The following is a 25,712-nucleotide window of genomic DNA, read 5'->3' on the forward strand; positions in this document are numbered from 1 at the left end:
GTTCAAGAAATGTGATGTAACTTAGCTATATTAATACAGCACAAATTGAACAAGGGATGAAAGGGAAGCCGGAGTCCGCTGACGAACACTTCAACGAGAGGCCTATACGAATACGAGTACTCGTGTCGTAACGTCGGTGAGCGGACTGAGGCTTATTCCCTCCTGCCCCTTGTTTACTTTGTGCAGTAAAGATGTCCACCTTGTACGCCTAAACCACACAGTGCGCATGCTCGGTCTCTTCGCAGCCACGGGCATCGCGTACTTCTACGTGCGCAAGATGTACTCCTGGTCGGTGTCCCACTACTCGACGGTGCAGTCTATATCGGCCGTGGTCGGCGTTGCTCTGAACACGCCCATCGTCTACCTCCTCGTTAAGGTGTTGAAGGTCAGCGACCCCGCCATGGCCGTAATCGGTGTCTGCTTCGCGACCGCCCAGATGATCATCCTCGGGTTGGCCTACCAGGAGTGGCTCTACTACCTGCGTGCGTATAGTACATTTTACTCATGCTCCGGTGAGGTCAGCCGCCGCGGTATCGCAGAGGTTGTGGTGGTCGGCTGCTGACCTGAAAGACGCGGGAGTTTACGATCACGACATGCTACACCATCACCGCTTATTCCATTCGGAGCTCTCTCTCTCAGTAAAAAAAAATGACCTATCCAAGCATCGTGACGCTCGCTACGGAGAGGGTTCAGCCGGATGCGATTAATCTCTGGTCGAGTTTACTTGGAACTCTATGACGGAAGGAGATGAAGAGCGCGTCATCCGCGATGCGCCATCTGCTTCCGTCTGGACGCCATCGGTGCGACTCAGTCAGAGGCGTCGACCGCGTAAAAGCCACTATGCACAGCGACGTTCGTTGACGCCCCTGAACGTTTATGTGCTGCATGCGGCTGAAATAATGTGCACGCGTTTCCCGTTCTGGCCACAAGCGCCGTTTCTATATTTATACAGCCTATCACCTTAGCTTTAACGCGAATGATACTGTCTAAGCAATGTTCTGAGTACTGTAACTAGAACGTTGTAGTACAGCTCGAAACAGATGGGTCTGTACGCTATACTCTTTCGTATAGACGCATGAAACTGGCAGAAGAAGTATCTTGTGCAGTGGGTATTGGTGGAACTCATCCATGCACATGTGTTTGGCATTCTTACAGTCCCATACTATAAGTGTCACGTCATGGCACATTCAAATTTCCTCTCACGATCGGCACCGACACCGAAGAACCAGAGCAATATGGCCGACACAGCTGTCTCGTTAAAATATACCTGTTCTGTATACAATAGTGCTTAAATGCGGCGAAGAGGCATTTCCGTTGGGAGAAACGACCGTCCGTGAACTCCAGGCACGTGTATACGATGCATGACAATCCGGGGTAAATGCGAAGCCTTCAACCTTGACGTCTCTAGCAGAACCTATAGCCTGGGCTGGGTTTCAACTCCGTCCTTTTCAAGGGGATGAATTTGGTGAACCGAGAGACGGTAAATTGGTCCAGCTAGTCTCTAAACAGAAAGGAATTAAAAGGGAATAAAGCTGTGCTCTAGCGCAATCACTTTTATAAAAGGAAGGGTGCCAGAGAACAGATTACTTCTTTTTTGCTCCCATATAGGCATATTCATGTTTATAGCGCATACCTCAATCAGTGATCTTTCAGACCCGAAAATCTCGATTTCTGGCTATTTTTGCCTGCAGCTGTCTGGAAAGTCCAGTGATATGAAAAAAAAGGAGAAAATTTCAATTCTTTAAATTCCCTTAATACACACATTGTTTTTGCTATATTTTACTCCTAAAATTCCCTAAACAAGGGAAAATTCTCCGAATGGGACTTCACTGACGGCGATTACGTTGAAGTGAAGTCAGCGTGAACGGCCGCCACGGTGGCTCAGTGTTTACGGCGCTCGGCTGCTGACCCGAAAGACGCGGGTTCGATCCCGGCCATGGCGGTCGAATTTCGGTGGAGATAAAATTCTAGAGGCCCGTGTACTGTGCGGTGTCTGCACGTTGAAGAACCCCAGGTGGTCGAAATTTCCGGAGCCCTTCACTACGGCGTCCCTCATAGCCTGAGTCGCTTTGGGACGTTAAACTCATGAACCAAACCAAACCAAACCGAAGTCAGCGTGACCACACGCATACTGAACTGGCCTACAGAATGTGAAAGAAGCCAACAGCCACAGAAACCAAGGGGCACAGGGGATTTTTAATTGATGAACTTTGATGGATTTTGATGGATGATGATTGGTGATTGATGGATTTTGATGAACACTCTCAAGGTTAGGTTACTTGTAAACATAAATACCCCCGAAAGCAGAAGATTTGACAGCCGTCGCCGTAGCTCAGAGGTAGAGCACCGGACGCGTAATTCGGAGGTCGTGGGTTCGGATCCCACCGGCGGCATGTGGTTGTTTTTTCTTCTGCTTTTCTAATCAATTAGCTTTAAGCGATAACATATTCAGTAATATTCTAAATTGATCAACACCAGAAAATAAATAAATTAATTAAAAATCCCCTGTGCCCCTTGGTTTCTGTGGCTGTTGGCTTCTTTCATATTTATAACGAGCCCCTCATTCCCCTGTTTGCTTAATGGCCTACAGAATGGCAGTCGAGCGTAGTCGGCCAAAAATTCGTCGCATAACGAGCGGTTCCAACCAAGGGCGCGAACTTTTTGTCTGTGGTGTTATCGCACCTGCATTGTGCGCGCGCTCGGAGCGAATTACGTCGAGTCGACAGCCGCATGTACTGATTAGAGTGGATCCTTTTGTTCCTGCGCGCAATGGCCCTTCAGACAAGAGTGCACACACAAAGCATGAATGCTGGCGCTACTACAAAGCACGTGCTTCACTCAGGAGCACTTTGTCTGCCTATTTATTCGACTGATCCTCGCTTTTTTTGCTCCGATAGTGGCGCCCGCGACCTCGCATAAGCACACAGTCACGGGTGTTTTTACTTCATATACAGGGTGTTTCACCTAAGACTTTCTGCAATTTTTAAAAATAAGCTATTTGAATTAGATGCGCGCTTTTTCTGGCATAGCATTGTCAGTGGTGTAGTACATCATAATGTAGCTAAGACGTGCTAACTAGCAGGCTTGTTATCCAATATTTAATAGTTAACTTTTAAACTATTACCGTTGGGCTCCTTAATTATTGAGAGGCATGTAGCCCACCGTAAGTGATGTCCATATTCGTTTTTAGAATTTCGAGAACACGATTATCCTCGGCGCTGTGGCCCAACAAATTTCGCCTACATCGCGGCAAAATACATGCGGTTTGAGAAGCTTGCAGGCAAAGCAACCTCTCCAGTGCACGTAACTCGTCGAAATAGCCAAAATTTGTTGGGCCACAGCGCCGAGGATAATCGCGTTCTCGAAATTATAAAAAACGGATATGGAGATCACTTACGGTGGGCTACATGCCTCTCAATAATTAAGGAGCCCAACGGTAATAGTTTAAAAGTGAACTATTAAATATTAGTTAACAAGCCTGCTAGTTAGCACGTCTTAGCTGCATTATGATGTACTACACCACTGACAATGCTATGCCAGAAAAAGCGCGCATCTAATTCAAATAGTTTATTTTTAAAAGTTGCAGAAAGTCTTAGGTGAAACACCCTGTATAGACCTTTTCACATTTGCCTTCCTGGGCGCAGCCATCTTACCACTGAACTGTACCAGCAGCGCTGATTGGCGAATTTCATACAGACATCTACTACGCATGCGCAGTGCAACACGCACGCATGCTCAATAGAGCTGTGAGCAGTGAAAAAGTCTATAGTGCAACTGGCAGGACTGAAGGATGCTGTCAGGAGCTTGAGCCTTAGTCACAACAGTCGACGAAAAGGCAACTTGACTTAGCTAAGATCCCATGTAATGATTTAGATTATTGGTTTGTTTTATTGGGGTTTAACGTCCCAAAGCAACTGAGGCTATGAGGGACGCCGTAGTGAAGGGCTCCAGAAATTTCGACCACCTGGGGTTTTTTAACGTGCACTGACAACGTACAGTACACGGGCCTCCAGAATTTCGCCTTCATCGAAATTCGGCCGCCCCGGCCGGAATCGAACCCGCGTCTTTCGGGTCAACAGCCGAGCGCCACAACCACTGAGCCACCGCGGCGGGGCCCCATGTAATGAATCAATGTAAATCTACTACTGATGACAACAATGTATTTGACTTGACAATTACACTGCTTTTACGTTTTGGTTCTCCCTAATTTCTGAAATGGCTAAGTCGAAGAGTAGGCAGTATGTCTTGCATACGCATTAGAGGTAGATGACAGCTCTGGTTTAAGCGCGAAAAAAAAATCACAGTTATTTCAGGAATGTTAACTAAATTTCGTGAACTAAGTGTTAATATATTATTATAAGCCCATTTCGAATCCTTATGCTGCCGATACACGGCCATAAGGCCATCAATTTATGGTGCCGCCGTTGGTAACTCTGACGTGAACTCTCGCCTCCGCGTGCTTGGCAACGTGACATCTACACAGCTCTCCTAATGACTTTTTTTTTTTTTGCCATCGCCAACGGTCGTCGCAAGGACAAGCGATGTTGAAGGCGGCTAAATAACCGCCGTTATCGCCAGTTATGCTGGCAGACACAAAGTGCTCGCACGTAAATATAAGCAAACACGCAGATAAGCATGCGTGCTCCAGCAAAACAGAAGCTGGGGAAAAACAAAATCTGGACTCCGCATTTGTTGAAAATCTTGCATTCCGCTGTACCTTATTGCATGCGAAACTGATAGAAAAACAAAAAAAAAGTTTATGCAGCAGCTCAGCAGTGACAATGAGTGACGTACAGTCTATTAAAAGAAACAACCGGGTAACGAGCTTTGCTTCTTAGCCGTGTAGCGAAGAACTTCCCAGTGGGCACTGGAACTGCCTTGGACGTCCTGCAGACGTCCTAAACATCCACAGGACGTTCATGGGAGTTCCAGTGCCGATTGGGTTGCGGCACCTCATAAGCGCTAAACCTGTGTAAGATAAAGAGAACCATTCTCCTCACCTTTCGATACCTTTTGGCCTTAGAGGTACCGTTTTGGTTCCACTATACGATTTTGAAGCAAACATTGTTGCCTGGTTATTTTAGCAAAGACGATACAAACGAAACGCCTGCATATCGCTGGAAATACGCGAATTGTGAAGGCGCTTGCCAGGTTTCCATCTGCGAACTATTAGCCAACCCTTATATGGTTAATGAATAATGAATTTTCACGTGCAAAGCAACATTGAGGCTGCAAAAGTTTTGAACAGACCTAAATTCGTTCGAACTAAATGCAGCCTAATTTCTTGTTTTCATAAACGGGATTATGAACGAGATTTCTATATATTGTGATGTGCACTTGGAACGCCTCTCTCTGGGAGATAGCAGAAATGAGATAATATATTGAGACCACACAAAAAACTGTCAACTCCAAACGTCTCTTTGCGTGTTTACAGAGTGCCTCGTGGGGCTGCCTTCCTTCGTGGGTCAGGTGGGCGTCCGTACCCACCTCTCCAAGCTTGTGGGTGCCGACGAAGTCGGTGAGTGACGCCAAGCCTACTTCCAAAACTCGTGGCTCGCCTTTTTCCTCATTCTGTACCCATAATCCATATTTTGCCGTGGCCTGCACGCTTCCCCCCCTCTCCCCCAAAAGACGCACCAACCTTCTCACTAACACCCACCGCAGCCAGTATTGCTTTAGATAGTACAAATACTTAGTGGCAGCAGAAGACGTCTTACCGAAGGTCCCCAGGGTATACCACTGGGCAACGGGGTAGTAGATGGGACTTCCTGCAACAACCATTAAATTATTAACCCAGTGAAATGACCCAACGCCAGGAATCACAAGGTTACATAAAGAAAGAAAAAGCTCAGAAGGGACTCCGCTGATGATTAAACGCGAGATACAAAACGAAATTCGGTCAGACATTTTTGCGAATTGGCCAACCCCGTAGAGAAAGCGAGAGAAGGGAGAAGAAAGGGCGAAAAGGAGGGAGGCGGGATAGCGAATGTGATAACTAGGAAGAGTTACTATTTCAGCTCCTATAGAAGGGAGACTGCGCTGAAAGGCCAAAGACACGTGAAGAATCGCATAGCTGTATGCACGACCACGATGCTGCATCACGGCCTGAGCAACGTACGGCACAGTTCTTCTGTCGAGCCAGTGCCAAAGTTCCGAGTCAGAATCCAACCATGACCTCTGTGGTCAGTTTCGGAAGGTTATGGTCAAATATCGGTAGCCCGGCCTTGCAACTTATCCATACTCTCCATATCCATAGTTTCATTAAACCTGCAGAAAGTTGATCTGAACGCCACATTGTGGCAGCCAGCTGACGAGTTTCTTCTGATTTAGATATATCAGCCGGGAGCTTCGCAAGCGATCCTCGTCTGTCCCTCGTAAAGCAGGCCCTTGATTCCTTGGTGCAGTTTTTCCGACGGGCTAAGCTCCAGAACCTGAAATTCTCTTCCCCACCCCAATTCCTGTTCTTTCTTTTACCCTGAGTACAGTCTCCGCGCCACCCTCGCCCATACAATGACATAAGTCAAGGATGAAGTACTCTTTTCACTTCTTCCAGTAAACGTATTCACCACCACCATCCCTCTGTTGCAGGCAAGATCTTCTCCCTATTGGCCTCGTTCGAGTCGGTGGTGCCCATTGCTGGCGAGGTGCTGCTCACTACCATCTTCAATTGGTCCATCGGCTTCATGCCCGGGCTGCCTTACCTTGTGATCGCCGTCATCACTTCCATCGCCATCGGCCTCACTGCGTACGTTGTACAGCATGGTGTGCAACACCGATTTTGGTTTTGGGGGTCCTTCATGGCCTCCGGGGTTCCCGCGTGGCGAATCACGGAGGCCATGTTAAGAACTGTGTCTTGCTTCGTAGGCATAGTAAGAGTGCGGAAGAAACGAGTCCGCGGGTGTATGTTTGCGGCTTATCCCAGTGACAGGCAATACTAGAACGCAAGTTCCTATGTTTGAAAATGCCTAAAGAGATGGTCTGAAACGCGGAGTACTGCCAACCAATAACTTTAACTTTCCCAACCAATCATGTACACAGCTATCCTTCTACCAAGGTTTTCAGTAACGACACTACAGAGTTAACGAACGCCGTATGGTAACTACGGCAACTGTGACCTTACGACAAATGTGGCTAGATAAGCATGGCAACTGGAGCAACGGACCGCGTTCTCCGGCTGTCTGGCTGTGCTAAAACTCTCCGCTACCTCTCCAATAAGTCCTTGGTTCTTTATTACACATTACAGATTCCCACGTTATTAAAGCGTAGAACCACGCACCAACCCCCCCCCCCTCCCCTCCCACACACACATGCTCCGCGTTGAGTATAAATAACAGGGAAGCTTGAAACCAACGGCTGATTACTTTTGTACCTTAGAAGTCCTAAATAAAAAGTATGCACAGGTGGGGTCGTCAAAAGTAAATGGAAGGTAATGTTAGCGAAAAATTCTTCATCGCTCTCATTTCATGCATCCATAAATAAATAAATGCAGCCTAATTGTGACCTTGCGAATTGCACAGTGCCAAAATAAACTTAGCCCATTACTGACTAAGGTGACATGCCATCAGGAAGCGGACACGAAGGCAATGCACAGGACTAAGGTGCTGGCTCGAAAAATTAGTCTGTATATTGTACAGGACGTTCAAAATTAAGCTTCAAGATTTAAAAAATCTACCGAGAGCATTACACAGAGGTCGTCGGCACAGTTATTCTTCGGTATCGCTGGCTAAGAACGAAAGGTTAAAAGTTATCACCGTCGCCTGCAATCCGCCTTTTTCACAAGATACGGCGCCCTCTGGAGAGGCGAAAATTCGTCTTCTACTGAGTAAAAACAAACGCACATGGGAGATGCAGGTGTTTGTGTGCTTGACAGATGCCCCCATCTGTCGCACGCGCCTGTCACTAACAGAGACTGTAAAGAGCGCATTAGGAGCGAGTGGTGCTATTTTCTACCAGTGGAGCTGGAGGAGAAGAGGCGCGCATGCGCGGAGCGGCCTTGTGAAAAAGGCGGATTGCACCTTCTTGTCATGCGGAGCGCCATACCTAACAGCTGCGTCACAGGAGCCTCATGCTGAGTGCATGCGTGATTACACGGTTTTGGCTGAAATTTTAGACGTGCATATCTGAGGGCACAGGTGCATTACTAAAGCTACAAAATAGAACAGTACTTGAATGCCACATGCACGCTAACTTCAGTGAATAAAAGGTGAATTAATTAATTTCAGTAAATTACTTCGGTTACGATAACAATTCATCTCACCGTGTCCGCCTGGCCGCGTAACCCATTTACAGTAACGACTTTTGCGTGGTGCTCTAGGTATGTTTTTTTTTAAATCCTTGAAGCTGCCTCGACGAGCCAGATATCGGTTAGATATCCGCCTACTTCCCAAAACGCGGAAAATTTGTTTTCGCGTCATGACTTACAGCAGTGCAAAGTCTCAAGAGGCACTTGCAGTTGGGGATAAATGAGGGGGAGTAGATGCGTATAGTTAGCAAATGAGGTTCAAATAACGTTCTGCGCTGAGCAACTTACAAAAAAAAAAAGGAATTGGCGGCACACCTACGACCTTTATAACGGATTTTCGCGTGAGGACATGCATCCAGAATTTAAGTACTTTACAGTCATGGTCCTATACCCCCCGTCCTCTCTCCACGAGAATTACGTCATCACCATTGAGTGCGGCTTTCAGAGCGCTAGCTCTAAGGTGAAGGTTTCCAGCCTGTAGTGGTCGTGGCTCTCAGCATCAAGCGTCCGCAGATATTCCGGACGAAGCTCAGGTGGTTCAGAGGGTGTTGAGGTAGCGCGATAAGATGTAAGGAGCAGCAGCGAGGAGGAAAGACAAACAGGAGCCGCACGCGACGAGAAGCAGTGAGTCAGTGGCTGAAGGGCGACGCCTCTAGGGGGCACTCCGTACGCACAAAGGACTAATGTCACTTTTTTCAACGTACCGCACTTCTTTTTGTTCCCTCGCAGATACGTGACCAAGCTGCACAGATACAGCATAAAATACGAGGACATGTCTAAAACGGAGGTCTCCTCTGGACCGATCAACGACTGAAGACAGTCGAACCACATCAGCAAAACTCTGGATTAACTCATTTTACCTGGAGGCACCCGACGACACATGTATCATATATGACGTTCAGGACACAGCCTACCGGATGACCGAGGGTGCGCAGGACAGCGACGAACTTGTGCACCTGCCCGACTTAGTCCCTTCAAGTGATCGACGTCGGCATCGAGTGCAGAATGAATCTTCTCGCGTCGCCGGTGCGCGCCGACTGGTCTCAATTAGACTGATCAAAGAAAGCGAACTCACCGCAGCTCGTTCGTTCTTGTTCAAATTTTATTCTACGAATCAGAGTGCTGCGTCTCGAACCCGTACGGTGATGACCTGAAAGTGATCGGTGCCTCTTAATGATAGAGGCATTTTGCTTGGTGGCGACGGTGGAGTCATTTGGCAAAGGTGTGTGATCGTAGTGGTAAGGACCTGGCAGCACGTCAGCAGTCAAAAACAGTGGCCGAATCCGAAAGTGCTAGCTGGGAGCAAGCTATTCTAGCCCCACAAAGAAATGCGGGCTATTGCTACGGTCCAGTGCTCAGTGCAAGAAAATCCAGACCAGGCAGGCGGTCAAGGGCGATTGAAACGACGTGACCAGGAATCAAACTCATCCACTTGTGCTGACCCTTATCCACCAGCACCGACCACTGCTTCCAGACTGCGAGCGCAGCCACTCACTGCCGAGGGCCTTCAGGAGGGACCTTAAAGCGCAGTGCCCTCGCAGGGACACTCTTGGTCCGCTCCACTACGTGCTGCTAGTCTACGCTTCAAGACATCAGGGAACCCTGCGCTTTGAAATCAGTTCGGGTCAGTGCCACGACCAGTGTGCCACTTAAGAATACGACCAAGTCGGACCAACGGATCGTGCCTGCGGCGACGAATATATAATCATTGCCTGCTTGCAGCTTTACCTCGGAGTTCATGTTGACCCCGCACAAGTGTGAAGCAGGCTAGGCTTTCATTCTTCCAGACCGTATCCAGTGTAGTGCATCATGCAAAGGTGTTCCAAACTCTTTGTTAAATAGCAGGAACAAGACGTGCAGCGTGCTCGCGTTTGCCGTTCCACCGCTCACTGGGGGAAGACGGGTGCCATCTCTTCGTCGAAGCACAGCCCAACGCATGCCCACACCGCCCCGCTAAAGCTGGTGGATTTCGCACAGATATAGAGTTGGCGACAGCCAATCAGCGGCTGCGTCTGCAAAATTCCGCCCGTAGAGCGGGTAGTAAATGGTATGTGGTGTGTAAATGGACACTGACAAATATAAGTTGACCTGCTTCGATAGAGTACCGCGTTTTGATCACAGAGACCACTTTTGAAAGATCGTAGGTAAAATGCGAGAGAAAAAATTAAGGGGGGGGGGGGGGGGGGCTTCTTAACCGCATTCTTAAACAAGAAAATGCAATAGCAATTGGGGCCAACTTCCAAATTCTGGGGGTCCCCACAATTTCAACCATGATTCGATTGGTTCACTGGTGGTCACGGCCCTCTGAATCCCATTCATAGATCCCGGGAGTCACACTTCTACTGGCGCTGTGGCGCAGCTGTTAAGCAATGCTCCACTGCCCTAGCAGTTGGCTGTTTCAAACACAGGCACAGCTGGGGCTTGCGAGACCTGGGTTGCTCTTCCTCAGCTCCCGTAATAATCATTCGCAGCGCCACGGTGAGCAGATGGCGACTGCATTGAATCTGGCAACGGTGAGCAGGTTGCCACCTTCCATGGTGGTCTTTGACTTGTAAAACTTATTTCGTCATCTTTAGAGGTGTTGGCTAGGCGTTGTGGTCGACCCTTGTTACAGGATGCCGCACCTGGTTGCTCCCATTGCGTCACACTCGGGTTTATTTTTGGATCTAACTCCGCCCGCGTTACTCGTGTTACGTGTATGAGTGTCGGTCTGTCCTTGCACGGCGGGCATCCATCGGTGTATTGTTAGGGTATACATCTTGTGGAGTTTATGTAAGTGTGGGTAGGTGTCTGTCTGTAGCCTTCTCTAATCTACCGCCGCCTCTTTGGTAAGCTTTGTGTGAGGGACTGACCAGCGCTTCCGTTTCCCCTGGTAATTTCTTTAAGGAGAACCCGGAATTTTTTTGTAACGCGTACGACAGACTAGATGCTGCCGCATTAAAGTACGGCATAATGGGCGTCGATCAAGTGTAATATGAAGATGTAAAATGGTCGTATTTTGAAAAGCTTGGGCTAGGACTGTTTATATCCTCAAGTTTACTGCAATTTTCGAACAAAAGCCACAATAAAGCCCGATGGTTTTTCCACTGCCGTAGTATGTTAAACGCACACCGAGCCCTCGACAGCGCACATCAAGCAGCACTACTGGACGCGCTACTGGTGATGCATTTGCGTTGAACTTTAAATCCGCGCTGGCTGTGCACTCAGCTCTAAGTGGACATACGATGCGTACATGGTACCAAGAGCAAGAGAAGCTACAGTAGTGGCCTTTATTCTGGCGTTTTAATTATGGTACTCGGCTGCTGACCCGAAGGACGCGGGTTCGATCCGGGCCGCGGCGGTTGAATTTCTTTGGAGGAGAAATTCTAGAGGCCCGTCGATGTGAGTGCACGTTAAAGAACCCCAGGTGGTCGAAATTTCCGGAGCCCTCCACTACGGCGTCTCTCATACCCTTAGTCGCTTTGGGACGTTAAACCCCATAAACCAAACCAAACCTATTACGAGGCGTCGGCTGTTACCATAAGGTAAATGTCAAGGAAAAACAGCACCAAATTGTGAAAGTCCTTTGTGAGACGAACATTGAAAAGAAAAAAATTCTAAGGACGATTAAGACTTTCCCTAATGCGAAATTTCAGCTCAGCTCTGTCGGTGTCTCAGGCTTTGTAGGCTCATTGTTTTACTGTGCTGGGTCGTCGGTAAGCCTGACGACGATATTAGTTCGATGGTAGTATCAGTTGATAACGGACGACGATGCGGAAAGCACAGCGAGCGGGAATGTGCGTATTAGTCCGATAGCAGTATTTTGAAGATGACGATGCACAGCTGCGGCGATAGCGTAGAGTTCTCGTGCAGTGGGCAGTGAAAATGATCTGTTCGCGCAGCCGCAGGTTAGAATCTCAGTAACGGCAGTGTGTATTACTGGTTAGCAACCCTACTGTAGGTTTCGCCTCGTCGCGTAGCCCGGGTCGGTAGGGACGGATGACCTTGAACAGCGTTGCTTCAGCCGCGCTCCACCAGATGGCAGCGCCGTCGGCGCGCCGCGCGGCAGCGGCGCCGAGCAGTTTGTTCCAGGGTGTCGAACCGGAACTGAACCCGAACCCGAAACCGGAACCGAACCCGAATTTTCGCCCGGAACCGGAACCGAACCGAACCGATATTTTTTTCGCCATCTTGGAACTGAACCCGAACCGGAACGATTCAAAGGAACCGTTCCGAACCGGTTCGGGACCCGATTCAGCCCCACTTTTTTTGCATCCCGGCATACGTATTGTTTTCCGACAAAATGAGATGATCTATCGCATAGATTTACCCACTCGTAGCTGTCTGCGCTGGGAAGTGCGAAAATGGTACCCAGTATATGCGACAGCAAACTTACTGGAGGTCTGGTGCCTGGGAAGAAGCCTAATTGACGCTTCTGTAATGTACTGCCCCAATTCTAAACACTTGTACGTCAGGTTTATGTGAAGTCTTGAGTTATAACTCCTCCCTTTAACATATTTGCGCAAATCTTTCATCAAAATGTTAGGACTGTTCTAACTTAGTAAAGTACTTAGACGCCAAACTTTTGCTTGCGTGGACCACCACGTGGACCACCACGTGGTATTCACCAACACATAATAAATAATTTATGTTTGAATTTCTTCTTGACCCCGTTTCGGTTTCACAAACATAACGATGGCTGTGACGTGTAGTGGAAATTAGGTCGCGTGAGGTGCTATAAAACGGCAATTTAACTGCTGATACCTCGTTCGTAGTAATTATAGGTCTTGAAGTTGGCTGATATAAGTGCTACAGTGAGTCGAAACAACGTATCAGCGTTTGTATTAGTTTTCCCGTGCCTCACGTGACCTAATGTTGAGCTCGCGTCAAAGCCATCATTCGGCTGATGAAGCCGAAACAGCATGGGAGAAAAAATTATTTTCTAAATTATTTAGTGGCAGTAGGCGAATACCACATGGTGATACATGTATTCTAATATCTATGGCGTCATTTGAAAGGAGAAAACACCCAAAAAAAATTGGGTGTCTATAGTCATTTTAGTACCGATTGAGAATGCCTTCCTTTTCTTTGCGTCATTTCCCAAAAATAGACGAAATATTAGCGCGAGGACCCAACAATGTTGTGATGGTGGTTTTTGACGAGAGGAAATGGCGCAGCCTGTCTCACTTCTTGATGGACACCTGAACCGCGCCGTAAGAGAGGGAGGAAGGTGGGAGGGAAAGAAAAAAGAGAAACAGGCGCAGTAGGCATGGGCTCCGGAATAATTTCTACCAGCTGGGGATCCTTAAAGGGCAACTGCATAGGTTTTAGAAAACGACGAGCTTAAAAGGGTCGAATGTGTGAAACTTCCAGGTAAAGTATGCGAAGTCCTGTTGGCCTAGCATTTGAAACGGTGACGTAACCACCAATTAAAATTGTGACGGCCTTCAGCTTCTCCGCAGCGCACAACGCTAAGTAGGGGACGCATGATGACGTCAAAGGAAGTATCCGTACATTTCCAACGCATAAACGCGTGCTTTGAAGGAAAAAAACCAACGGAACCGAAGTCAAAGCCCGCCGAACGTTTTTTGGAACCGTCCAACGAGGCACGGCAGGGCGTGGCTGACGGCAGCAGTAATTTGAAATCATACCTTCCGGGACATCACACTGAACTTCCCCGCACTCCTTGTTTCTTTGAGGAGAAGTGTAAAATATAATCGTAGATTACGCCACTATTTTAAATGGTAGTGCAAAAAACTTAGCATGCTTTACGTACAGCCTATATAGATTTGAATCCTCGACTATCGCGAAATTCTCAAAAAGTGGCGCAGCTGCCCTTTAACGTGCACTGACATCGCGCAGCACACGGCGCCTTTTGCGTTTCACCTCCATCGAAACGGGCCCTCCGGGGCCGAGTTAGAACCCGGGTACACCGAATAAGTAACCGAGCGCCCTAACCACTGAGCAACCGCAGTGGGCAGTCCAATATTTACTTTTATGGCGCTCTTTGTCTTAGACAGCAAGTTGTAAATAAAACCCCTCACGATGGGCCTGTCGGGCAATAAAAAAAATGGCTCAATGGCTGTGGAGCTCGGCTGCTGATTCCAAAAATACAGAAACCAGCGTGCTCTGTCGCACGTCGAAAATCCCCAGCTGGTCTCCGTTAATCTGGAGCCCTCCACTACACCGTCTGTCATATAGCCCCATGTCTACTCGACATTTAATCCTGAGATATTGCTACTAGTATTACCAAAAGAAGGATGTATAAATTGGTGCAGGTTCTTGTTTTTCTTTTTGAATCTGCATATTCTTGTTAGCGCGCGACGGAAATAAGCAACGAAAGGCGGGTTCTCAACGGTGGAGATGTACTAATAAGGAAAAAATTAAATACCGATTACACAAAAGGGCAATGTGGAAATACATGTGCTCGCTGGCATGCGATAGTCATTACGCCCAAAAAGATGCTACTGCGATGCAATGTAACTACGATGAAGTGATTTCGTTATGCCGATTCGCTGAAATCGTTCTCCTCCTACCCCGCCGCGGTGGCTCAGCGGTTACGGCGCTCGGCTGCTGACCCGAAAGACGCGGGTTCGATCCCGGCCGTGGCGGCCGAATTTCGATGGAGGCGAAATTCTAGAGGCCCGTGTGCTGTGCGATGTCAGTGCACGTTAAAGAACCCCAGGTGGTCAAAATTTCCGGAGCCCTTCACTACGGCGTCTCTCATAGCCTCAGTTGCTTTGGGACGTTAAACCCCAATAAACCAAACCAAACCGTTCTGCTCCTAAGAATTGCTGCCAGTCGCCAGCGCGCGGCTCCATCCGCTGTCCTCGCACTGCTCGATCTTGTATTCTCTGTCTGGCGACTTATATCTACTTTTCGCAGTCATATTTTCCGTTCTTAGTGTCTGACGCGACAGGCTAATGATTGTTAGTGTTTTTTTTTTTCTTAGAACGCTTGGGCGATTGAATACGTTGAGCATTCACAACAATCTGCCTCGGCTATATCGGGTACAGGTGGGTGATTGGGGGGGGGGGGGGGGAGTTGAACTCGGGTTCAGGTCTTCCTCTTTTGTGGTGGTGGAGATGGGGGTCCGTTTGGGCGCGACACGTTGCAGGAGGGAGATGAGATGTAGACGAACTTCTTTGCAGATATGTACCAGCTGGGTTTATTTACAACTATTTACACATATACACATCGACCAGGGTGGTCGCTAGCATTCAGGACGATCGGGAGCGCCAGGCCAGAGCTCGCCCCTACGAAACCCTGTCCTGCCTGGCCGACTGAACTCGCGCTACACGTAGCGGCTCCTCGTCTTTCGGAACGTGGCCAGCTCAAAGCTAGACCCTGTCCGTCTCGCGATTCCGACTCTCCACCAAGAGTCCCTGCCCCAGTCTCCCCCTTTGGCGCCAAAACGCCTCCTTAAATAAGTTTCCCCAGCATTCTGGGGACCAACTTAGTGACCAATGAGAGATGGGCTTCTTACAACCAATCAGAGCGTTTTCTCTGTCTGTTTAAGAGCCACGCCGCCTAAAACATCTTAAGATAAGGACCAAGTCGGCGGCGCCCCGGGGGGGGGGGGATATGGAGATCGCCCGCTGCCCGGCGGCCCGCAAACTCAACTGGGGGGGGGGGGGGGTGAAAGTTTTTGAAGGTGCATTTTTACCAGTGAATGCCCTGATGTGCGCCCACCGGAGTGTGCATCAAGGACGGAGGCTGCACGCACGCAGCGCGGTTATTTTTGGGAAAGCATACTCTTTTACCTCTGACTCCGAGCGAGATTCGTACTAATGGCGGCGCAACAGAAAACTCTGTTTACAGATGCTTTAGGCTATTCGGCTATCTTGTAGGCTTCTTTTTATAGTTGTTGCATGGAATATTTGGAACATCTCTGACCCTCCTCATGCCTTACTTGACCGCTTCGAATTCAGCGATCTCGGCATAAGACCTCATGCCACCATAACTCCCTGCCTCCGCCAGCACGTGAAAATTCCAGACGGTGCACACGCCATGAAAGGGGAACCAGTCAGGAGGTTGAACTTACGCAGCATATTCCTCCTGCGTTAATGTGCACTGTTGTCTGAACAGTGACCTCGTGGAACGCGGCGGTTCTGCGTCCTATGAACACGAAGAGTTCGCACGGAATTCCAGAGTTTTTCATCGCAGACATAAGTGTTATAATGAAATGTATGATGCCAATGGGTTTTTTAACAGACTGCTTAAGTATGTCCCAAAAGAATACAGCATCATGACAAAAATATCATTTTATTGCTGAAATTGTTTCTCGTTGCTCGCACAGGTAGAAATGAACTGACCACGGCACAAACGCCCCTTTGGCGCGAAGGTACGTCTTAACATGTAAGGTCCATGTCTGAAGGGTGAAAAAGGTTTTTGTGGCCGATTAAAACTAAGTCAAGCCCACTTATAGCGAACCTGACGGTCCCGCAGGTTCTATTCATTATATCTGGTGTTCGTTGCAAGTTAATTCTTCTTACAACAGCCAAAAATACTAAGGCCGCTAAAAGGTCCAGGAGATAGGGGAGTGCCGTCTACTATGGAATATAGTCTTCGAATTTCATTGAAAAAGATGTCATGACTCGACTGCGATGTGCATGCGTAGTATGTTTTTTTTAGTTTTAATCTTTGTTCTTCTGTTTTTTGGATTGTTCACTGTGTCCTGCGCCTTCATATACTTTTCCGAGAATGTAATATAACCAGTTGTTAGTCAGCGTCTGTGTCGTCTCGAGACTTCCGTATGTCCTGTTTACAGCGCTGCCTAAGCAAGCGTTACCAACTAGCCCAGTTTTGTGTTCTCGTAAACAAATCTTTGCATTTTTTATTTTGTATAGCGATGTGCAAGAAAAGAGAAAACGCATATCACTGAAACCCATCTGCTTTCTAATTTTTTTTTTTGTCCTGAACCCATTTGAACCCGTTTGAACCGGTTCGAGACTGTCCGAACCGGTTCGAACCGGAACGGAATGGCCCTCTGGAGCCGAACCCGGAACTGAACCCGAAAGGCGTGAACCCGAACCCGAACCGAACCCGAAAAAATACCGGTTCGACACCCTGGTTTGTTCTGTCTACGGCAGATGGCGCCACTAGGAGATCCGCCACTTCTGGTCTTCGAAGCCAGCGTTAGCAGCATTGGCGCGCAGTACATCGATGGCATTCGAATGATATCGGTGAAGCAATTAGCCTAATTTCTAGTCAGACCACATAAATAAATAACGCCGAGTAGGAAACTGGTCGAGTTGGTGAATCGAACCACGGTCTCCGGAATGCGAGACGTGCACGCTAACCACTCCGCCATGCTAACTCGATGGTTTGGAATGAATAAAGGCGCGTCTAGTGAATACGGTGTCTTCGTTCACTCCCATCTTCCCTTCACGTTACGGCGAGGTTCAGGTGTCCACCGAGATATGCGCGAAAGGTACATTTCCGTTCCTCAAAAACCAATTTACCGACGAGCAAGGCGTACAGCCGAACGGGCGATGGCGTTCTGTGGACTCCCTGGCAGCGTGGCGGAATGGTCAGGTGACCAAATATGGCGGCGCCCATGCTCCCGCGCTGTAAAGCGCCTATAAATGCGCGCTTGCCTTGGCGTGAATGCTTTGCTATGCAGTCCTCTAAGGAGAAGTGGCAGCAACATGAAGAAGCGAGAAAGCAACAACGTGCACAAGAGACTCCGGAACAGCGTGAAGAACGTCTTACTAAGCGTCGTGCTAAGGATGCAGCTGGGCGACAACGTTCTACCTCGCAGAGTGGTTCCACGTCATCGGTCGGCGATGAATCTCAACACCTGACTGCTCAGGAACGCCGCAATCTACCAGGCGAAGGCAACGCGCCGAAGAATCGTCAGAAGAACGCGCGCACCATTGCTAACGTAATTTACCCGGTATAACCAGAGCTAAACCAGGGTCATTTTTTTATTTATTGTCTGGCTCATTTACACCGGCTGACAGCGGCGACGAGGCTCGGGACACCATAATACCTAGTGCTTTACAGCGATGGCTGTTAATAGGAACTTCTAGTACCTGTCTCAATAACAGAGGGGAGAACATGGAGTGGAACACGAAAAACGAGACCACGTTTAGAAGGAAACAGAATAATGTTTTTGGCGAGTTGCTGCATGATGCAGGAAAACAGCATGCAACTGACACGGCACAAGAAAGACCACGACACATGCGCACACTATCAACTGTTTATTTGACAGAAAAGAGGCATATTTATAACACCAAACTCCGGCACGTGACACATCGCATGATCGCTTGGAACACAGTCGGCAACACGAAGGTACGCAACCCCACGAATAACGCGTCTAACTGATTACGTATAAAGCACCGCTACCATCTTAACAAAAAGAAGATCATTCGTAGCAAAAGCAGTGTCAAGAGAAGAAAAAGCAATCAATGCAGTGAAACCTTTGAGCTATTGGTGCAATGGCTGGCGCGAAGACATCATCGTCGCTTCGGCGCGCACGATTGCTATATGACGGGTGTTTGGTTTCTTGTACCTACGTTTTCCTAGTTTTTTCTACTCTCTCTTCTATATGCCTGCGGCAAAGATAACAGTTTGCACCAGGCAACAGGCATTCTAGCGTGGTGATTCGCGGCGCGATCGCTAGGATGAGCCTCATACTCCAATGTGATGGTATCCATCCGGATGTCGATGCAGGTACAGTCATTCTCCCTGAGGCCCTCCGTGGGGTTTAGAGATAACAATGGTCATGTAAATAAATATGCGGTGGTAGTTAGCAAAAAGCGACTAGAAGATTGGTGGCTCAAAAGCAGACGTGACACAAGGTTAGAAGTGTAGGACTGAAAACTTATTTGAAGAAAATGGCGAATTTTAAGACCACTTTATAACGCAGTTAAATAAAAAAAAGGCGAGCATGTGGTAACTGCCACCAGCCCGCTTCAAGCGGGACGCTCCTATTTTCCAACCATCCACTCAGACGCCCGACCCGGAGCACGAGGAGTGCAGGCCATAGAGCTATAACTGTGGTATGAAGTGAAAAAGTTGGTTTCTGGCGAAACAGTTGTCCACAGGAAGTACTCGGGTCGTGTTACTGTCAAGGCGCTCAGCTTTTATACTCCTTGTCTGTCATGGCAGCCGAGTTTACTCCCATTCACGAAGGCCATGAATCTATTCGCGATTTTCACGAAATCGACATCACGCTGAGGCGGCGCCCCGAAATAGTTCAAGGAGGATCGGCGTGCCCGGAACCATCCCGCTTGCTCCGTTGTACGTCTGACTGGCTCGCCGGCACATTCAGATGTTGTTGCCAAAGCTCTGCAGTAAAAATATATATTAGGAGAGCTTCTATATAGATGTTTGCATGTTAACGAGATATAAGAGCCTCTAAGTGTCACGGCGTGAAGTGTCACGGCGTTCTGGTGCCAGCAATACAAAGGGAACACGAGAGCAGGAAGTTTCTATGCTGCAACGTAACGTTTACAAGACAGTGCCCGCGCAGTTCCTACAAGGCACCGTGCTTATATTTCTGTAGAAGATTTGCCCGGGCTAGCTAAAAGAGCCTCTGTAAATACAGAGGTCTGGAAACTCTGTAAACCAGGACAGCAATGGTATCCCATTAGCATCGCTAAAGAACAAACCAGCGCCAGTAATGAATGACAGTGCCAGTAAAGAGAAAAATAAACTTTCATGCACCTCCGTTACGATCAAGTGAAAGCATGAAGGCACATCACTGTGAATCACACGACATGCTGAAGAGCAAAATCAGTTTTCTTCATAGCAAAGGTAGCATGAGAATTTTTATAACATTTCTTGTAAGTCCTAGGAGGTGGCAGCACATCTCAGTGAGATTTATCATCAGTATGACGTGAACTTCCAAACGCAAGGTCAGAACTGATGACAGAAATCCACCACAGTACATGAATGGCAAAACTCATCAAAACATTAAAAACAAATCAGAAAAAGGAGTCGAGATTACAGCAGCAATAAGCAGCAAAATATAGAAGTTCCATTCCTTCCAAACAAATGTATTTTATTTCGGAATACTGCAGACATTTATGACCTATGCAGGGGGAGGGGCTGTAGAAATCACGTAAACATAGTATGGCACAAGAAAAGGCAGTTCACAAGAGTGGAATCAATATTACAAGCAAAAAGGTGCAATACTCAGTCACTCTAACTGTGAACAGGAAAAAACTGTGCTTGAATGCCTCAGTCCTTGCAAAAATTGGTTCAAGCAAATGGCTTCCAGACTGGTGCGTTCATCTTGATAACTGCTTGAGAATTTGGGGATGAGGTACGTTAAGGTCAAAAAGGTTATGCAGAAACAATAAACGGGACATTTGTCAATTTACTTCAAGTGCTGGGATTTTGTTGGTTTTCATTAGTGTTTTAGGTTAACCTAGCCTCTTGTACCTGTTCTAAATAAACACAACTGCTTTCCTTTGGACCACATAAATATGGTAAATGTCTTTCGTAATGAAGGAATCCGATAAGGGTGAAGCATACTATAATTCTGATCTAACAAATGTGGGGTACGCAAGAAGTTTGAGCTTACTTGGAGCACCTCTAAGCTTTCGCTTTAGGTATCTCACGCAGTACTTACGCTGATCTATGTAGAACAATTACCATAGTGATTAAATGCAAACACATTAAAGATGCAATACGTAATAAAAGTAATCTGTGTAACAAATACACCAATGTGCACCAACAGCCTTTGTCTGCACACTCCTGCATGAAACCAAGCTTCTTACTTTCAATACAATGTGGAGTCAACACAAAAACATAGCAGCTGGTAACTGCCCGCACATTTATAAATATCAGGATAGTGAATATTTGTTTAATATAAAATACTGTGTATATTCACTAATACAGGCAGAACAAATGATGCAAGTATGCAGTATTTCTGTGTCATTCTCATTTCGATCCTTTGTTCTCTACAGCAGCCACAATTCGAATGCAATGAATGAAAATAAGACGGTGTTGAAAGAACGAAGTGATTATCTTCAAACACTGCGAGTGCAGATTATTTTACAAACAACTAAGGAACGATGAGCACCTTTTCCCTATAGACATAATCCTTGATCTTGGGACAGTCCAAGAGTGGAGTTTAATCGGTGCAGCTGTAATAAGGCATTCAGAGCAAGCTTTACAGTCCTTTTTTTCTTTGTACACACTTTGTACTCTGGATGAAGCATCAAGAATAAAAGAGATAATAACATACAGGAATTCACCGATACAGCACATAAAACTAACCAAAAACTTTGCTTAAGGGGGGACGAGGGTCTTAAAACTGACCTTTTTATTTGAGGATAGAATGTCATGAAATTTTGCACGCAGATGTGTTTTTCTCTTCTGATTCCAAGTATGTAGTCATAACTGAGCTGATGGTCTTAGATCAAGAGTTATCTTAAATTCTAGAGTGTAATTAGGTAATTTCTTATGCAGTTTTAATGAACTTTCTCATTGCATTTTGTTGCTTTTAATTACATGAATTTATAGCCAGCAAATTCCATACCCAATGACATTCTTACTTTTTTCGTTTAGACCACATATAAATAGCAATTTACAATTAGCTTAACGAGCTGCAGTGTCAAATACTGCGACCTTTTACTCTCAACATAGCATATCAGGATGACATGCCTTGAGAGAAAAAAGTAAGAATGTCATCGGGTATGGGAACTCTCTGGCTATCAATTCATTTAAATAAACGCAACAAAATGCAATGAGAAAGTTCATTAAAGCTGCGTAAGAAATTACCTAATCACACTCTAGACTTTGCAAGATCCAAGACCACTCGCTCAATTATGATTACATATTTGGAATCGGAAGAGACAAACGTATCTGTGTGCAACATTTCATGAGATTCTAGCCATAAATAAAAAAGTTAGTTTTAAGACCCTCGTCCCCCCTTAATGGTAACTGCCAGAACTCAACAAGAAGTTCTTGAATTTCACTGCAATTTAAACAATTGGCTGATTAGCAGGTGAGCACGTTGTGAAAGCAGATGTTGAACAGTGCAAGTGTACACACTTTTACGAGTTCAAAAAAAAAAAACACTTCCCAGCACTGTGGAAATAAGCTGCAAGGATCATAAAGGCCACACTCGAGAGCACTCACCTGTGATGACAGCTGGTGCCTTTAATGGCAGAATATGAGCACATGGTCCTCTCCATAAAGAACAACTGATACTTATCACTAGTTCTGCCAGTTGGTACGAGCTTAGAATCAGGATTTTGGCAAAAAAGCCCACTAATGAGCGTGGATTTTCAACAAATGAGACAGCTGGTAGTGGTGCTTTTCCTGTGTTTTCATACCTAAAAAGATTTAAACAAACTAGCAGTCTTTTGTGAGTTCAGCCTGGGCATAGAACCAACTGTCTTGTCCGTTGGAATGGACTGGAGCATACCCACTATTCATGCTAGCGGATTGTGTCGCAGCCATGATTTCTTTGTCATGAAAAATAAACTTAAATAAAATTTCAAACACAAGCAAACCATCAATATTACTTGTTTCATAGGTGCAAGGAGATGCCTTTTAGCAAGTTTCAGTTGCAGGTGTTGAGTGGAACATAATTTAATATGATTTTGAATGTTGTCTAAGGAGAAGCTCGGCATTTCCTCTGACATCGAGTAATGTCAAGGTGCCCTTCCCTGAATTACTGCAACTTCATTGAACATACTGATTGTTTTCGGGAACAACCAGTGCTTGTTGGCGATGCCAACATGATCAGTACTGTGACCAAACAAAATTGTATTTATTAACACAATGCACTGGTTTTCGTTATTACTATGCCTGTAAGCATCTTTCAAGGCAAAAAAAACGGGCACCCAAAAACCTTGTGTCTGTATCCCTTTAAAGCTGAAACAGTTTTTCAGTACCTTGCACTGTACTTTAGCATGATGAATCGAGTTATCAGAGTTTGGTTAGATTATGCTACAGCACAGTGCGTGTCGTGGGAAGTTGTAAATTAACTATACTTCCGGGCAACCAAAGCAAGTTTGAAACGACTGACCTGTACTGTAAAAAGATACCAAACAGCAATTTATTGTCCACAATTTCATAGCTCGGTGCATGATACAAGAAAGAAAATCAGGTGGGCACCGCTGGTGCAGTCAGTTAACTAAGCCCCACTTCTTTGAAATGTGTATGTGGTTGGAAACAAGTGCTCTGATTAGTACAATGATGTCAAGTCATGGTTACTATGAGTTTACGATGAGGTTACGGCTCTACTTCTTTCTTTCTCTTTGTATTTTCATATGCATATGCATATGAGAAAGGTTTGGACGTGCCAGGCATTGCAAATAGCACATGAACAATGTGTCACGAGGCCACAACACAGTTATACTAAAAAAGTATGAAATGACGCTGATGTCGCGCTCTCTGCTTTCAAAGCACAGGTGCAACACATCGTCCTCAGTTGATATATATGCACCCACGTGCACAAGCGAAAAAAAAATCAATGCAATTGAAACAAAAGAATGGATGAATGCAACGAGTTTTTCGTTCTGTCGACGGTTCCGGGCCACCTGTTTTGCACAGCCATGTTCACCATGGATAAGTAGGCGGATATAGCAGAAAAACAGACCTCACACCAGCTGGTCTCCGTCACCATTCAGCATTAAAAGGTGCAAATAATTCTTCGGGTATTACCTCTGAAATCTGGATCTGCTGCTGTAACGTTCATTTTGCACTTGGAGCCGCCAGGTGCTTTCAGTTGTGACTAGGAATTGTCCGAAGGCCCACTATCACATGTGTGGGCTCAACCAGGCACGTCGCACCATAACATGATATGACGTTTGTATAAAGACTGCCAGGAAACTCTGCTGCGATCCCCCCGTGTTACATGAGGAGACGGCGGAGTTTGGCCAAAACAGAGTGGTACCCGGCAGGGCCTCACAAACGCTCGCGACTTCGTCAGGTTGCAAGCAGGCTAGGTGTGGTCTGCGGTGCCAACTTTCATTTTCGAACGGAACCATCTCTGTCTGCCCTGTCGTGGTCTTTTGCAAGCACTCTCCGAGCTCAGTTGGTAAGTCTACTTTGTTATGCACACATTTCGGCTTGTTTAAAGGTTGAAAATATATGTGATTAGCCACAAAGATTAGCACGTCTTCGCGACTTGAATGCCCACCGAGAAAAAGTGCGCTGAGACAGCACATAGGTACCAACTCTTCTTCAGTGAGCTAATCACTCGGACTCTGAAAGGGCAAAAGTAAACAATGACGTCAGAGGCGTTGAAGCGCACGAATCGGACGACGCAATGGTTTAGCATCACGATACAGCAACGAAAACTTTCGCAAAACTGAGTCGAAGAGCTTTAGCGGTTTCATTCTATGTACTCGGCGAGCAGTTGGGTTGGTGCTGTGGGCGCATGGAGAGCTCAGAAGTTTAAGGTACGCAAGCGCCCTACGTTCCGTACGTGTGAAAACAGCTCACGTTCACGAATAATATTACTGTGAAGAACAACTGCGACGTATATTAGCGAGTTCCTTATGACTGTCGCTGAGGCAATCGCTGCGCTCGTCCTAACGATGCGGCGAACGTCTGACGCCGACGGCTTCCTCGAAGCTTGAGAACAAACAAAAAGCACATATAACAATTGCCGTTCCACGGGGGCGTGTTTACTACCAGGCAGAAATGCTGAGAGGTCATTGCAGGCCCTTGAAGTCGACTGCCTAGTTATTACAAGAGCTATGCCACTCGCCATGCCGTCACGCAGAGCCTTCAGACTGTGGCGTTTCGTAAGTGCTACGTTTTATCGAAATACATTGAAGCTTGCGGTTAAAGCTATGTAACAAGTAGCACCGGTTCAGATTTTTTTGTGACTCTAGCTGAAAACGATGTCTAGCCTCCGTCTGCAGTGCATAACAGGTGGTTGAAACAGAGTACACTGCCCGCAAAGATGATGTCACACACGAAAGCTACCGCCGACTGAACTGTGATTTCAAATTTTTGCTTCAGTATGAAAGAAATTAGAAACAGACTGCGCGCCCCAGACTACAGCGCAAAGCAGATTTTTCACTTGGCAAGTATTCAAATGTCACCCCGACAGCACCGACTTCTCACCTGCGTAAGTTCAGTCTGGAGATCGTAAAGCCGGTGTGCGCGTTTAGTTAATGCATCGTAGAGCAGAGCTTGGTAACCTTTACTATTCGTAACTGCCTCTATATCACACAAGGCAGAAGCTGGCCGCACTAATCTCAACACAGCACGAATGAGAGGTGTAGCAAAACAACTGTCGGCAGGAGTCAGGGTACAAAAACAAACAAACGCGCTTTAAAGCCAACGTTAGCCAGTGGTTAGCCGCCATCAGCCGTCACGTTAGCCGTCGTCGGTCGTCGCCGCCATCGTGTCTCGTATTGTTCTAAATTATGTATTTTTTCAACACAATAATTTGTATTTAGCCTCACTGTATTATATTATGGAGAAGTTCACCTGTATACCAAGCTTTGTGAAAAAAATGTTACTTCCAAATTCTTAGTTTTAAAAACGTGAATAAGTAGTTTTGATCACA

The 25,712-nt window shown here is 46.7% G+C and overlaps 2 protein-coding genes and 1 long non-coding RNA gene across 6 annotated transcripts in view; 2 read left to right on the plus strand and 1 right to left on the minus strand.

Moving 5' to 3' along the window:
* The window catches only part of LOC149365431 (putative peptidoglycan muropeptide transporter SLC46), a 32,427-nt gene extending 22,084 nt beyond the window's left edge, over positions 1-10,343 (plus strand). For all 4 annotated transcript variants that reach the window (XM_089542524.1, XM_089542532.1, XM_089542529.1 and 1 more), the window contains exons 3-6: positions 246-482; positions 5,435-5,518; positions 6,589-6,745; positions 8,972-10,343. In XM_089542524.1, coding sequence (XP_089398650.1) covers positions 246-482; positions 5,435-5,518; positions 6,589-6,745; positions 8,972-9,056 — 563 coding nt within the window. In that variant the 3' untranslated portion in view covers positions 9,057-10,343. The remainder of the gene's footprint in view (positions 1-245; positions 483-5,434; positions 5,519-6,588; positions 6,746-8,971) is intronic.
* Positions 10,344-18,413: 8,070 nt separating this feature from the next.
* On the minus strand, positions 18,414-25,446 carry LOC149365432 (uncharacterized). Its single transcript, XR_016282762.1, has 2 exons — positions 25,265-25,446; positions 18,414-19,516 (listed from the first exon to the last, which is right to left on the minus strand). It is a non-coding gene; the product is annotated as an uncharacterized LOC149365432 (long non-coding RNA).
* LOC149365433 (putative peptidoglycan muropeptide transporter SLC46) overlaps positions 23,982-25,712 on the plus strand; it is a 70,347-nt gene continuing 68,616 nt past the window's right edge. Inside the window, exon 1 of the mRNA XM_089542546.1 lies at positions 23,982-24,227. Coding sequence (XP_089398672.1) covers positions 24,045-24,227 — 183 coding nt within the window. The 5' untranslated portion in view covers positions 23,982-24,044. The remainder of the gene's footprint in view (positions 24,228-25,712) is intronic.

Source organism: Amblyomma mixtum, chromosome 1 (assembly GCF_055824585.1).
Source record: "Amblyomma mixtum isolate Tamu chromosome 1, ASM5582458v1, whole genome shotgun sequence".
Lineage (NCBI taxonomy): Eukaryota > Metazoa > Arthropoda > Arachnida > Ixodida > Ixodidae > Amblyomma > Amblyomma mixtum.